The sequence below is a fragment of the Nuphar pumila genome, chromosome 11 (genome assembly GCF_984573655.1).
Source record: "Nuphar pumila chromosome 11, dmNupPumi1.hap1.1, whole genome shotgun sequence".
NCBI classification, from domain to species: Eukaryota; Viridiplantae; Streptophyta; class Magnoliopsida; order Nymphaeales; family Nymphaeaceae; genus Nuphar; species Nuphar pumila.
The window spans coordinates 63,076,796-63,092,559 of NC_143259.1; the positions used below are offsets into that span (position 1 = coordinate 63,076,796).

A 15,764-nucleotide genomic window follows, 5' to 3' on the forward strand; every position below is an offset into this window, starting at 1 on the left:
TTCCTCGAATTTCACTTAAATTTAAAGGTTAAAAATTAAAAAATTTTCAAGTTATTCATAACTCATTTTGCTCATATCAGTAGGCTCTGGGCCACACCCAGACCTAGCTGATGTCACCTTTAAATTAATATATTTTTCCATGATTTTATCAATTTAAATAAATATATAATTCAAAAACTATATTTTTTGATTTTAAAATCATGAAAAAATATGCGATATTACAATTAGGGTCCCCCTCATAGAGTCATTGGGGCCCCAACGGTCATAAATATGACCGTTCTATGAGGGGAGCTCCCAATGGCCTCCCCTTTCTTATGATGTATATGAATAGGGGCGTGCTCCCCCTATTTCTTTCATTGCTTTCCAAGCACTTCATTAATAATATTTCTATTATTTTACTTGTTGGTGTTACCCTTTGTAGGCTTTTTGTATTGTCCCATGTGGACTTCTTGCTTTTGCACTTTTGTGCCTTTGTAATTGTCTACTATTGGACTTGTTTAGTGCTTTTGCACCTTATCCTTGTAATTCCGCATACTTCATTACATAACTTTGGTGCATTGGAGTTGGACAAGCACTTTGTATTTGAAAAGATAGAAGACCAAGAGCTTGATACTAAATTTATCTATGGAAAAAGTCAAATTGCAGATTATTCACCAAAGACTTATCTTCATACCAGCATTGGACATTAAAGAACAAGCTGCACATAATCTCCATCAACAACTTGAGGGGCCCTGTTAGCGGATGTGATGTTTTTTGTAATATTTGTAATGTTTTTGACTTCTGTGATATTTTATCTTTTCATGAACCTTTTTATGTATATCCATGACTTATATGTAATTCTTTTTACATGTTAAGGGAATTTCTAGAAGGTTGCTTAGAAACTTTTGAAAAGAATCATTTATGGATCTGGATCCAATCCAGACCCGTATCCATATAAGGGTTGTGTTATGTTGTAATTTTAAATATTCGTTAAAGGGTATTTCTGTACCCTAATCTTTGTAATCTCTTATATACGTATGCTTTGAATAGATCAGTCACGCATGCTAGATTCAGCCGTGACCTTCTGCAGCTCTCTTTCTCTTTCACTTGTTTTCCTCCTTGCGCAGGTAAACCTGGAGTTCACCTCTTAACATGGTATCAGAGCAGTAGAAAGCTGGGTCTGGGATTGCTTCTCCAAAAAGGACTGTCCAAAGAGATCTTAAGTTCCAAGCCGAGAAATCTTTGAGTTCAATATATCTAATTTGCGTCTTCTCTAAATCCTTCTCTAAACCCAAAACTGCGTCTTCTTCAATCTGTGTTCTTTTTCTAAACCCAGAATCAATCTGCGTTCTTTTTTCTCAAACCCAAACTTCAAATCAATCTGCGTTCGTTCCTCCTTTTTCCTTAAATCAACGTCTTCCTAAATCAACGTCCTTTTAAATCTGCGTTCTTTTCTAAACTTATACCTGCATCTCTTCTGAATTTATATCAGCGATGTCTTTAAATCTGTGTTTCAACCTATAAAGATTTTTTGTGTTCGTTAATCAACGTATTCCTGTTTCTTTAATCGCCGATTTCTGAAGCTATTTTCTCTAAAATCAGGAACGTCTCTCTCCACGTCGAAATATCGACTCCTATCTTCTTCTTCTGTTGCCAACAATCTTTGCTCTTTTAAAGGGATCATCGATCTGCTGCCAATCTGGTTTACTTGAAATTTTTCTGTGTTATCTATATCATTCTTGCTATTCGAGATTACAGGTTTTGTTGAAGACTAGTTATATTCATTCAACAAGGGATTTTTTATCAATCTGAAACCGACTTAGTGTTGACAGCATCAGACCTCTTATGTTCGCTGACCACGACAGGATATAATTTTCTTGGTTAAAATTCTGCAAAAAAAAGGCAGAATATTAAAAGTGGTTGATTTTTTTATCAATCGACTGAATCTGGTCCAAAAATTCTCCTTTTCTTTTATCACCAATCTCTTGTGTTTCCCTCAATGGATGCCTCATTCTCACAAACGCCTCTTTCTTCTAATTTTCTTTGTCAACTTGTCTCTGAGAAGTTAAACAATAGCAATTTCTTGACTTGGAAAAGACAGGTCGTCCCTTTTATAAGGAGTCAAGATCTCTCTGGATAGCTGGATGGGTCAATTCCAACCCCTCCAAAGTTTATCTTGCAGGAAAAGAAAGATGATAAAGGGGCATCTTCTACTATGCTTCTCAGAAATCCAGATTACATCGCGTGGATGAAGAGAGACCAAACATTGGTGGCATACATTGTCGCAAGAGGTTCTTGTAGCCATTCCTGATGATTGTTCAGCCAGGGAATTGTGGGATAAGTTACTTCAGACATATTCACAAATATCCGAGGCTAGAGTTGTGTCTCTTAAGTGAGAATTTCAGATGTTGAGAAAAGATTCCATGTCGATCATGGAATACTTAAATAAAATGAAGAGTATCACAAATCAGCTGACTATCGTGGGATGTGTAGTTAATGACAAAGATAAAGTACAACAAACTCTACGCGGACTGGGGCCAGATTATCATTTTCTGACAACGTCCTTATTGTGTCTCCCAGAACTTCTTAAGTTCGAAGATCTACGTGCAAAATTGTTACAATATGAGATGAGTCTGAAGGGGTTTTCTGAAGAAAATCATGTGCAATCTGGGACTCAAGAACTTTTGGCAGTAGAAGAGGAGGTGGTGCTTTTCGAGGCAGGAATGAACAGGGAAGACCTGGTTTTGGGGGTCGTGGGCTACTTCCAACGCCCAATGTTTCTTCCAATCAACGAGGTCAAAGGCCCATTCCTACCTGTTTTTTATGTAACAAAAGGGGACATATTAAAGCAAATTGTTGGTTCAATCCCCAAAATAAAGGAAAATCTTTGCAATTAGAAGCCGATAAAGACACAGAAAATTCAAAGGCAGGGGGAGAATTAAAGGAGTTACTATTAGCAACATTTGCAGGGTTAAATATGAAGCAAAATGATAAAGGCACTTGGTATGTTGACTCAGGGGCATCAACACACGTTTCAGGTGATGCGGGTAAACTCCTAAACCTTATTCCTTATGTTGGTAGATGTTGAGAATAGGTGGTTTTACGTTTAAGCCTTCTTAGATTAGAGGCTATTTGAAATTTTAATTTAATAATGGACTTAGATGTAATTTATTCTTTTTGGCCTCTCTCTATTTAACATAGAGAGTAGCTGCCCTAATGGAGTTAACGAGTTTTCTTCTTGTGCAGCCGTCTCTCTCTCTCTCTCACTCTCTCTACCTAGGGTTCAGTGCATCTCATCTATCCTCCAACATGGTATCAAAGCAGCCGATCGTGGGAGCGTGATCGATCGTGATCAATCTTCGATTGATCTACACCAACGAAAAAAAAAATTATATCTTCAAATCAGGTCAGCTGTTCCTTTTCTGTGTAAGATCTGATAACAGATCTGGGATTTGATGACCCAGATCTGTCATCAGATCTAAGGGAGCAGATGTTTTGTTCCTGCCGTGATTTTCTGTTGCCGATTTTTCCTGCCGTGATTTCCTGGATTTCCTGCCGCGATTTTCTGTTGCCGAGTTTTTCTGTCGTGATGTCCTGCTGTTTGGGCACAACAGCAATCTCATTTTTCGTGATTTTTTCCTGCCGTGATTTCCTGCTGTTTGGGAGAAGCAGCAATCTCACCTGTTGTGCTGTTGCTTGTGATTGAAAAATGACTGATTTGTTTTAACCGTGCCCTGAAGAACTGATATTCTTGTTGGCTGTCGAGCTATATATGTCTGGGAGCAGCAGCTGCCGTGATTTATTTTCTGCGTCTGCATATTATCGTTGGTCGTGATTCATTGGATCTTTGTTGGTTGTTTTTTTTCAGTTGGTAGTTTATTTCAGAATATGGAAACAGCAAGCGTGATTCCTTGCTGTGCTGAAAAAATTTAAAATTATCATTCATGATTGTGGGCTGCTGTTCATTAGTGTTTTTGGATCTGTTTGTTATGTGCATATTGATAGCTCATTAAGGCATAAGTTTCAAGACAAAGCCTTGAAGTGTAGATTTGTGGGGTATGCAGATGAATATAAGGGGTACAGGTGTTATGATCCTTCGAGTAAACACATCAAAGTGTCGAGAAACGTTATTTTTGATGAGATGAACCTCGATAATCAACCAACTAACTTCTCTGGCTCAGGATCCAATGTTGAGGTATATTATTCATGGCTAAGCTCCGAACTCTTCTCCAACATTAATACTGAATGCCCTCCGGACTGCAGTCATAAGGAAGCATGTGAGGAGTCAGAAGATGCATCACAATCAGAAGAGGTTGATGGTCAATCCTTGGAAACAGGAAGGTATAAGGGCATCATCTATACTCGACGTGAGAACGAACTTCCACCTGTCTCTACTCCCTGTTCGGACCTTAATATGCCTCCTACTTCCTCACGGATGTTGCCTGTTAGGAGGTCTACTCGAGCTCGACACCCACTTGACAAATGGGTCAGCTACAAAATTTTTTCATTGGATTTTCAATTGCTTTTGACAGCCATAACTAAAGAAGATGAACCTCTCACCTTTTATCAAGCCACCAACACGAAGAAGTGAATTGAAGTGATGAATGAAGAAATGAAAGCTCTACATGAATGTGGTACTTGAGAGGTTGTTCCCAGACCACCCAATATAAATGTAGTGGGATCGAAATGGGTGTACAAGATTAAATATAAACTTGATGGGAGTATTGAAAAGTACAAAGCTAGACTTGTTGCCAAAGGATTCACACAAGAGCAAGGACATGATTTTGATGAAACTTTTAGTCCTGTGGTGAAAATTGGGACCATTCGAATTGTGTTGGGTCTAGCTGTTGAACATGGATGGATATTAAGTCAGCTAGATGTTAAAAATGCCTTTATGCATGGAGATCTCAAGGAGAAAGTTTATATGGAGCAGCCCGCAGGATATACAGAACAAGATACTGATCAATACATGTGTAAATTGAAACGAGCGATATATGGTTTGAAACAGACATCTCGTTCTTGGTTTGAGAGTTTTTCGCTTGAAATACAGAGACATAGCTTCTCTAGGTCTTTTCTTGATCATTCATTATTCATCTACAAGAACCAGAGTGTGAACACACTCCTATTGATATATGTAAATGACATCATCATTACAGGTAACTGCGAAACTCATATTGAGGAAGTAAAGAATTGTTGAATCAGAGATTTAAAATGAAGGATCTCGGAGATCTACGATATTTCCTTGGGGTGGAAGTCAACAAGACATGTAATACACTTACTCTCACTCAACACAAGTACACAGTGGATATTCTCAGTAGAGCGGGTATGATGAATTGCAAACCCTTGGCAACCCCAAGTGTCATACATAAAAAACTGAGCTCTAAAGAGGGAGACTTATATGAAGATCCTACTAGATACCGCAACATAGTAGGTATGCTACAATACCTAACATTCACTTGACCCGATATAGTGTATTCTGTCAATCAGGTATCTCAATTTATGCATGAACCTCGTACATCACATATGGAGGCAGCTAAGAGAATACTAAGATATCTAAAAGGCATTGTCGGCGATGGACTTGTGTACAGTAAGAGTGGGCTGAATCAAGGCGCACATGAGATCATTGTTTATGTTGACGCTGATTGGGCAGGGGATCCAGATGAACGTCGATCATATATCTGGTTATTGCAGTTTTCTTGGGTCAAACCTAGTTTCTTGGAGCAGTAGAAAGCAGAAAGCCATAGCTAAATCGAACACAGAGGCCGAATACAGATCGATGGCTTCCGTGACTGCAGAGGCTACATGGATAAGACATAGGAGAATCGATTTCTCGATCACTCTTACTATGTGACAACCAAAGTGCCATCAATATGTCCTTCAATCCTATTTATCATAGTCGAGCAAAATACATTGAGATAGATCAACATTTTGTAAGGCAAAAGGTCGAACAAAAAGAAATTGAGCCCAATTTTGTCTGAAGAGAAGAAAAAGTTGCTGATATATACACGAAAGGATTAACAAAGGACATGTTTTGGATGCTAAAAGGCAAGTTGTTCATGATCCAAGATCATGTACAACTTGAGGGAGGGTGAAAAGAATCATTTATGGATCTGAATCCAATCCAGACCCGTATCCATATAAGGGTTGTGTTATGTTGTAATTTTAAATATTCATTAAAGGGTATTTCTGTACCCTAATCTTTGTAATCTCTTATATACATATGCTTTGAATAGATCAGTCACGCATGCTAGATTCAGCCGTGACCTTCTTCAGCTCTCTTTCTCTTTCACTCGTTTTCCTCCTTGCGCAGGTAAACCTGGAGTTACCTCTTAACAACTTTATTATATATTAATAGATATTGAGCGAGGTCTGAACCATCAACCTCTATTTGCTGCTTTTGAAGTTGTCATGCTCCTCTCTAACTCATCTTCCTTCACCTGTTCATAGGAAACTCATGGAAATCAGATACTGCACCAGAATAGACGTGCCTAAGCCTAGATTGAAGGACATTTGCTGCATTTTTCATGATTTTCATGCCAATTTTTCTGAGACATTTGTAGTATTTCAAGTAAAATTTTCATATAAAATGATTTCCTTGAAAATTCAGGCCTTGGCATGGACACATGGCAAATTATGGATCAAACCCTCCGAATTCTAGACTTTACCCATAGATAAAGAAACTTGAGTAGATCAACTTGAACTGGATCCAAATTGAACACAGTCTGTGCCCGACTCAAATTTAGATCAGATCCCTCTTGAATTCATCCTTGATATCTTAAGAGAGGGGGAAAAAATTATCTATACAATAAATGATGCAAACTATCAATCATAAGGCTAAAATGGAAGTTGAAGAAACTAATTGAAGCCAAGCTCATTAAGGACCCATTTAAGTCCTTGGTGGGCTAGTTGAAGATTTAGGTGTTTACAACACGGAAAATGAGTATGGTAGATGAATTGAGATAAGTGATAGGAAGAATGTCTGAAAATCTTAAAGATTAGACAGTTTGTCAAAATTGCATTTCTTATGGCTTTTGTTAGAATCAGTCTCAAACTGAATGTAGTTCTTAAGGACTTGGCTCCTTTGTAGTTAGAAGGGCTCTGGTGGAACTGTTGACATCTTAAGGTGTAGTTTAACCAGCATATGAACACATCAATCTTTCACGTTGGGCTTAATCTCTCTATCGTTGTTGCTTGTGATAGTATGCGTGCCTTGTTGAAGTTCCATTGTTTAGTTACTTAGCATGTATTCTTTTTTGTTATTCATAAGTTAGTCAAAACAAGCTATGTTGCCAACTGATTAGGTACCTTTCATTAGGTTTTCATTAATGTGACCAGGTCACCTTCTGTTGATTTTATATCAGAACAGACATGGTCTTTTACTGCTAACAGAAAGATCTACGGTCAACCTTAGCATCTAAATAGTTTCCTCTTACAGTGCAGGATTAGAAGGAATGGATAGTAGTTCATCTTCTTTTACATACAACTCGCGTGATGGAAAATATGAAACTGCCTTGTTATGTTTGGGAGTTCTACACTGTCATTTTGGACATTTTAAGCTGGCAATGGAGGTAAATGTTTAAAAGGTTGGCTTGTTTATCTTTAGACTAATGCTTTGGTTTCACACATTTGTTTTTTCATTAAATTGTTTTCAGGCGTTAACTGAAGCAGTTCAAATTTGTCACAAGGTATGAAGTTTTATATTGTCTTAGTAGACACAGCAGTATTTGTTTTGTTTATGCATCGTATTCTACAGCTATAACATTTGAATTGCCCTGTGCTATGTATCATAATGAATTTGAGTTTGATTCATCTTAATACATGGTGGTTCAAACTTGTGCTGTATTTGAAATGAATTTGATGATTTTTCTTATCTCTTAGTTGCCATCCCATGAATAGGGGCATGCCAGGTACTTTTGGAAAAGGGTATGTGCCACATAGTCAAAGAGATACTAATTAAGTTATATGGTCATCCTTGATACCAGAAGATGTCTGTTATATATACATTTTTTGCAGTATATAAATCCAAAGCATCATATGTTTTAAGAGGTCTATATACTTTTCCAGTAGGTTCATCATGGTTCATAAGTTAAAGGAAATATTTTAAGGATGATAAAGACCATTTATCTATATTACACAAATTTCCATTTAGTACATGGGAATAATAATTATGCTATGCGAAATGTATTTCAAAATTTAAAATGATATTCACGTAAAATATCATATAGACCTGATATTACCTTTGTTGTACATGTGGTGAGCCAATTCGTGAGTGTTCCTAGATCTACTCACTTGGCAGCAACAGTTAGGATTATCAGATATTTCAAGTATGCAAACTCAAGAATGCATGGTGAAACCAGGAAAGAAGCAAGAGCAAATGACAAGAATACTTCATTCATTGAGAAAAACTGTTACAGACTTATATAGGGGTCAGCCCTGTTAGAACTTCAGTTTCCTCCTGGGCTGATCTGCAAAAGAGGGAAAGGTGAGAAGAAAAAAGGGAGAAAGAAGATGAGACGCTGAGTCGATATTACTGCACACAGGCTGACGATATTCTTTTTCAATGTGATATCGTGGCCTGGTTTAGTCTGTTTAAGCATTAGGTATTAGGTTACAATTTAACAAGTTACAAATTACATGCGTGCCCCAGTAAACACGTCAATAGGATTTCCCAGTTTGGGTCTGGGTCAGACCCAAACTGGGTCCAACATACGACACTTAATACTGACACTTAATACTCTCCCTCAAGTTGTGCATAGTCTTGAACCATGGACAACTTGTTCTTTAGGAACCAAAATCTGTTTTTCGTCAAACCCTTTGTAAACAAATCCGCCACTTGGTCTTCTGTAGAAATGAAATGAGGTTCAATCTCTTTGTCTTCAACCTTTTGTCGAATGAAATGTTGATCTATCTCAATGTGCTTTGTCTTACTGTGAAAAATAGGATTAAAGGATATGCTAATGGCACTTTGATTGTCACACAATAAAATAGACATGGAAATCTGTTCTTCCAATTCATTCAACAAATGTCTCGTCCAAGTAGCTTCAGCAGTTGCAACAGCCATTGATCGATATTCAGCCTCAGTACTTGATCTAGCCACTGCTTTTTGTTTTCTGCTGCTCCAGGATACTAGGTTTTCCTCGAGAAAGATGCAATATCCGGAAATCGATCTCCTTTCATCAGGATCTCCTGCCCAGTCAGCATCACTGTAGACCATGACATCATGCATGCTTCCTTTTTTCCAACTTTTCTGATACACCAACCCATCTTCAATAGTACCTTTTAAGTATCACAACACCCTCTTGACTGCATCAATATGCCCTGTTCGTGGCTCATGCATGAACTGCGACACTTGATTGACAGAATAAACAATGTCAGGGCGAGTAAAGGTAAGATATTGAAGCATGCCAACTACACTTCGATATCTTGTAGGATTCGGGTACAAATCTCCATCCTGTGAACTGAGCTTTTGATGTAAGACACTCGGTGTAGACAAAGGCTTGCAGTCTTGCATACCAAATTTCTTCAATAAATCTAGTGTGTATTTATGTTGTGTCAAGGTCAGGTAACCATCCTTCCTGTCTACCTCGACTCCAAGGAAATAACGCAAATCTCCCAAATCTTTCATCTTAAACCTTTGACTTAATAGTCCTATTTCTTCAATGTGATTCATGGAGTTTCCTGTAACTATAATATCATCAACATATATCAACAACAAGGTGGTTATGCCTTTATCCTTGAAAATGAATAAGGAGTGGTCTAAGAGAGATTTACAGAACCCATGCTTCTGTATTTCTAAGGAGACTCTCAAACCACGATCGTGAGGCCTGCTTGAAACCATATATGGCTCTTTTTAATCTGCATACATATGTGCTCGGGTCTCCCTCAGCATATCCTGGAGGTTGTTCCATATAAACTTCTTATTTCAAGTCTCCATGGAGAAATGCATTTTTGACATCTAACTGACTCAATGTCCATCCATGTTTGACGGCTAAAGACAATATAATTCTTATTGTCCCCATTTTGACCATTGGACTGAAAGTCTTATCATAGTCCTGACCATATTCCTGTGTAAACCTCTTTGCAACAAGTCTTGCTTTGTATCGTTCTATAGTGCCATCGGGTCTGTATTTGATTTTATAAACCCACTTGGAATCAACAACATTTCTGTTAGGAGGTCTGACAACAATTTCCCATGTCTGACATTCATGAAGCGCTTCCACTTCTTCATTCATGGCCTCAATCCATTTGTTTGATTTCACAACATGATGTGTAAAAACCAGTTTAAAAAAAAAAAAATTAAAAAAAAAGATCGGACCCGGGTCGGGTCCAGACCCGACCCGGATCCAATCCGTGCCAGCCCCTCGAAAACCCTTTTTCGAGGGGACTGGCAGCCCACGGCAGGGGGCCTCTCCGGCGACACAGGGGGCGGGCCCTGTGTGCGCCCCCTCCCTATTAAAAGACGAGAGGGGAGAGGGGAGGGCCTACGAGCCTCCCCCGACCCCCCCCGACTCTCTCTCTCATCTCTCGTCTCTCTCCCCTCTGCTCTCTCTTCCCCCGACTCCATCTCCCTCTCCCTTTGCCGACGCAGGCCAACCCCCCCCCCTTCACGGCGCCACCCTCTCCGGCGAGCTCCCTCCTCGACAACCACCTCCCCGGCGTCCTCCCTTCTCTCCGGCAGCCGCAGGTGAGCCCCCTCCCTCACTGTCTCCTCTCCTGTTACGGCAGGCAGGGGCCAAAGGCCCCTGCGACTACCCCCCCCTCCTTCTGTTCACCTTCCGGCAGGGGCCATCGGCCCCTGCCCCCTTTTTTTTCAGTCCCGCATGGGCCAATGGCCCCTGCCCCCCCTTTTTTCTCCACGAACGACAGGGGCCATTGGCCCCTGCCGCCTCTTAGATAGCCGCAGGGGGCCTTTGGCCCCTGCGCTCTCTCCCTTCTCTTCTGGCAGGGGCCGATAGGCCCCTGCTTTTCTCTTTTGGTAGGGGCCGATGGCCCCTACTCTTCTCCTTAAAAGAGAAGCAGGATCCACTTTGGCTCCTGCCTCCCTTCTTTGGGAAAAAAAACCCAGCAGGGGCCATTTTGGCCCCTGGCCCTCTTTTAATCGACAAGGGCCAGAGGCCCTTGTCTCTTTTTCTGGCGAGCAAGGGCTCGACAGGGGCCTTTGGCCCCTGCACTCTCCCCCATCCTATTCATTTCATTGGTAGGGGCCATCGGCCCCTTTCTTTTAAAGAAAGGCCGGCTCCTGCCCCACCTTCTTTTAACACCCAGCAAGGGCCTCGAAGGCCCTTGCCCTCCTTTAGAAATCCGGCAGGGGCCGATGGCCCCTGTACCCATCTCCTTTAAACGACATGGGTCATTGGACCCTACCCCGTTCTCTTTCGCAACGGTAGGGGCCAATGACCCCTGCTTTGGATTGCGGAGAAACTGAGTTTTCTCCCTATCTATATTTATTTTATGCATGCTAAACTACATACTTTTGCAGTGTTACGCAACGGAGCCCGTTCGCGCCCCGCAAACTAAACCGACGATCACTTACGTTCGTAGACAGTTTCATTCTCGCAATACTCCAAGGTAGGAGAAGTTGCACAAGGACTTAAATAATTAAATCAAGCTGAAATAATTGATAATCGAAAGGACTTAATGATATATTTATATACTTATATGTATATAAGTACACTTTTAAATCAAGGACGCGGTTTCGCGATCCTTGTCCTTTGCTTTCGCATTTCAGTTTGCCGTCGCGCTTTGCGCCCAGGCTTTTACTTTCGTATTTACTGCTTATTGTCTTTTAATTTAAGGACGCGGTTTCGCGGTCTTTGTCCTTTGCTTACGCACTTTCTGTTTCTGTTGCGGTCGCGCTTCGCGCCCAGGCTTTTGCTTTCATAGTTACTACTTACTGTCTTTTAATTCAATGACGCGGTTTCGCGATCCTTGTCCCTTGCTTTCGCAGTTCCTGTTTGCCGTCGCGCTTCGCGCCCAGGAACTTCCTTTTCGCTTTATTATCTTTTGTTTCTTTTCCTTGCCATAGACTCAGTGTATTCGAGAGGAATACCTATTCCTCTTTCCACCCGATATGTTTTGGGAAAACCCTTGATCTGGAGCAAGACCAAGTTGTTGGGTGATAGGTTCCTTTGTGAAACCCATTACCAAAACCAGTGTCGTGACTTACATAGCACCCAGACACTGCGTCATCGGATGTCAGATTCGAGAAAATCACATGCCTTATGTTGGCAAGATTGTGTGTCGTTTCAAAAGATTTGATATGTTAAAATAGTTTAAAAAAAAAACATTATATCTTTGCGAAACACACTCCCGAGGCTCCTATTAAGGACCTGTATCCCTTTTCTCGTAAGCGTACTCCTAAAACATGCGAGACATGTTAGTACTACGACGATTGGATGTGAGAGTCTTATGACCTCGATTAATGCTTAGTGCAGGTTGTTGAAAACACATATAAGAGTGGGATCGCCTTCATAGGCAAGATGCTCGTTTCGGTCTAATGGACCAGAGCATGAAGAATGAGGCAACGGCTAAGAAACCCCGTCGCGCTCAATTCAACCTTGCTTCGTCAAGAGAGAGGACGAAGGGTACCAACTCCGATGGACAGTCCATTTATGGCTTTCAAAAAAGGGCAAAAGACCCGTTTTTCCCCAATCATCGGAGGTTAGGGGGACGGATAGGGGCTACATAAGTTAGCCTAACACTTCTGCAGAAGTTGGATGCATCCCTATCAGGCCTTGGGGACTTACTCTCTCGACCATCGGTCGTCTCCATAGGAATAGGATTCAGTCAGACAACCGAGGTATATTAAAATACTTAACATAATGAACACTCGGCTTGGACTCGACTGTTTCGACTCACGTGCCATGTATGTACCCGCATGGTCGGTTATCAAGTAATAACTAAATTGAGCATGCACACCATTTTCAGTTTGTTGTACTTAGCTTATTCCTCCAGTCTATCTGCTTAGTTCGCTCGTTACTTCCTGCTGCATAAATTATCTATGCCTAATTTAGTTCTTTCTGTCTTTGTACTCTCCTGCTAGTTTTTCACAAAACTAACCCATCTCATGGGTACAGGTGACGATTAGGTGCATCAGGCGATGGCGCGACTGCGAGATGATTTAAGGATCCACTGTTTCTGCTCGTAGTGTTTCTCCTGGACATTTTTGATTTTTGATACGGCTTTCCCTTGAGGAAACCCAAATTTTGTACAAACTTGATACTCTCTTCAAATAGAAGGAATGGTTTCCTAAGTATTATTGCTGATCGTCCATGGTAAATCTTTGTTTTCTCGCTAACGTGCCCAAGGTTGTCAAACCCGTCCTTTTTCTTTTAAAAGAAATCGTTTTCGCTGATTTAGAAATAAACTCTGTAAAGAAAAGGAATTTTCCAACTATTTCAAGGAATTTATAAGGTTCGAAATTTTGGGTCGTTACAACTTGGTATTAGAGCAGATCGAAACAGTGATTCTTGGTCATCGAGCATCCGCATCGCGCTGTAAGTAATTTAATTTCTCTTTTTCTATACTATTAGAATAGAGTATACCTTAAATGAGTATTTGGGATTTTTCTTGTCCAAAGAAAATGAACCCTCCGGATGGTGAAAGATTGGGACGCAGAAGGGGCGCAAGAAGAACGCGCTGTCGTTCTGTGAGGGGCAGAAGCTCTGTGGCAGGAAGACTTGAGCGTTCTTCTATCGGTTCAGATCATTGGACCAGCGGGCCGCCCCCTCCCACTTTTGCGGATTCTTGGGGCTTTACGCTTCCGGATACCTACCAGGCACCGCTAGCCGCGACATGGGCAGTAGTGCACTTTCGGGAAGGAAGTCGTGTGCCAAATCATGTTTTAGTTAATCGACACACTTCTCGGGAATCCTCTGAAGCAGAATCCCCCTGGCAAGCCCAGATGGGATGCAATTTTTGCGGCGAAGAAGGACATACGATGGATAGTTGTCAACTCAGGGAAGCATACGATAGAAGGGCGACTGCAGCACAAGATCTGGAAGACACATCATCCTCTGTCCAGGGTACTTATGACACACCATCGTGTGATGGACAAATATTACCCCTAGAGAGTGCTCAGGACATCGCTCCACCCACTCATATGCCTTCCCCCAACTCACAAATTTACACACCATCCCCAGACTCGCCACAGTATATATCGGATACTCCGGTAAACACTCCGGCTTCACCGCTATACATATCGGATTCCCCGGTATACACACCAGCTCCACCGCTGTACATACCGGATTCTCCGGTGTACACTCCGGCTTCGCCACCCTATGCACCGGATGCCTCACCACATTACTCCCCTACTACTCCTCTTCACGGGCAAGGAGTCCCGAATGAGGATTTGCATCCTTTTCCCCCTCTACGCGGGTTAAGGCGCACGAGTATCGCAAGAGAGTACTTGAGGAAGTACTCTCATCATCCCTAAAGGATATAAACTCGTTGGTTTTTGTACCGTGGACAGTTTTTGTTTTAACTTTTTGTAAGTGCCCTCCTATACCAGCACTGCTGGGCTTTTGTAATCTCTATTACTCGGAAATATGATAAACTTTTTGATATTACTCTTCTCTTTCAAGTATTGACTTATGTATCATCTGGGTATTTTAAGGATGGTTCGAGGGTCGAACGAAGGTTCATCTGACGAATGGTCAGATCAACGGGGATTCATCATGGATTCTTTGAGCGCATTGGCTAGCGCCATGCGAAATCAAGCGCACAACCAAGTACCTACCCCAGAACCAAGCCACTCTGCGACAGTATCATATGAAAAGTTCTTAAAGCTCGATCCTCCAACCTTCGCAGGCAAGCCCGACCCCGATGCAGCTGAAAACTGGATTTTTGAAATAGAACGAGTTTTCCAAGTTTTGACAGTCCCAGAAGACAAGAAGACCCTTTATGGTACTTTCAGACTTTTGGGTGCCGCCCGCCATTGGTGAGACACGACTCGGAACATACAGTTCCCGACATACTCGTTTATTCCTTGGGAGGCTTTCAAGAAGGCTTTCTTGGAGAACTATTTTCCTCCTCATGCTAGGGAGAGGAAAAAGGTTGAGTTCTTGGAACTTTGCCAAGGCTCGTCAAGTCTGGTGGACTACATCTCCAGGTTCCAGGAGTTGGAGCGTCATTGCCCCAACTTATTTGCAGATGATCGGGAGCGGGCGGGTAAATTCATCCGCGGATTAAAGGAAGGACTCCGACCAAGGGTCCTAAACAGCATGCCATCAACTCTCTCCGCAGCTGTTGCTGCAGCTACTCTCCTGACCGAGGATTGGGAACGCTCTAAGAGCACCCAAAGCAAGAAGCCACCCGTTGCGGGTAACGATCAAAAGAAATATCCCTCTGGCGGTCAAACCAAGCGACCGCCCTTTTTCATAAACAAGGAAGGTGGAAGAAAGCCATATCCTCCTTCCAAACGTCAGCGTCCTCAGGGCAACCCTCCCGCCCGGCAGCAGGCGGGCGATGTCTGCCCCAAATGCGGACGACCTCACCCCGGGCAAGCATGCCCTCTTCTTACAGGCGGATGCCTGTACTGTGGCAAGATGGGCCACTTTGCACGCGAGTGCCGCAAGAAGGCGGCTGACGACCTCAGAAGGAATAATGGAGCACCTTTGCTCCCCCGACCACCGCCGCAACAACAACAACAACAACTTTCTTACCAGGCGCAACAACCACAGTCCAGCGGCCAGAAGAAAGCACCAGGACGCGTTTACACTGCCACGGTCGAACAGCTGACCAAAGGTGAGCTTGTGCAAGGTACCATCTTGATTGCTAACCAAGCA

At 41.9% G+C, this 15,764-nt stretch overlaps 1 protein-coding gene across 2 annotated transcripts in view; it reads left to right on the plus strand.

Annotated features, from left to right (window-relative positions):
• LOC149822399 (anaphase-promoting complex subunit) overlaps window positions 1-15,764 on the plus strand; it is a 173,641-nt gene that overhangs the window by 35,252 nt on the left and 122,625 nt on the right. For both annotated transcript variants that reach the window (XM_089981389.1, XM_089981390.1), the window contains 2 exons: window positions 7,415-7,547; window positions 7,632-7,664. In XM_089981389.1, the coding sequence (XP_089837515.1) occupies window positions 7,415-7,547; window positions 7,632-7,664 (166 nt within the window). The remainder of the gene's footprint in view (window positions 1-7,414; window positions 7,548-7,631; window positions 7,665-15,764) is intronic.